General features: G+C 56.0%; 1 protein-coding gene across 1 annotated transcript in view; it reads left to right on the top strand.

The window, feature by feature from the left end:
• The window catches only part of LOC119582335, an 11,738-nt gene that overhangs the window by 3,393 nt on the left and 8,045 nt on the right, over positions 1-300 (top strand). Inside the window, exon 3 of the mRNA XM_037930550.1 lies at positions 79-273. Coding sequence (XP_037786478.1) covers positions 79-273 — 195 coding nt within the window. The remainder of the gene's footprint in view (positions 1-78; positions 274-300) is intronic.

Raw genomic sequence — 300 nt, 5'->3', positions numbered from 1 at the left:
CACACACACACACACTTATCGTAAAAAATTATCATAAAAGTGCATAAACCGTAATTTCTGTGATATCCATTTGTTCAGAAAAAATCCTGGAAGACCCGAGCTGCGACCCAGCGGTTCGTCCGGCCGCCCCCGAGCTCTCCGTCGTCCTGTGGGAGGCGGACGCGGCCACAGTGTACGGATGTGGCGGCGGTGCACTCTGGGGGTCCGGAAGCTTGGCCTTGGTGGTCCAGTGTGTCGAAGCGGCGTGGACGACCATCGACGACTCTTGCACAGGTGAGAGAGTCAGCTGGCTGGCTTTTT

The sequence above is a fragment of the Penaeus monodon genome, chromosome 15, assembly GCF_015228065.2.
Source record: "Penaeus monodon isolate SGIC_2016 chromosome 15, NSTDA_Pmon_1, whole genome shotgun sequence".
In the NCBI taxonomy this organism is placed as follows: Eukaryota; Metazoa; Arthropoda; class Malacostraca; order Decapoda; family Penaeidae; genus Penaeus; species Penaeus monodon.
Note: the sequence above shows the minus strand (reverse complement) of the source record. Positions and strands in the feature narration are given on the sequence as shown.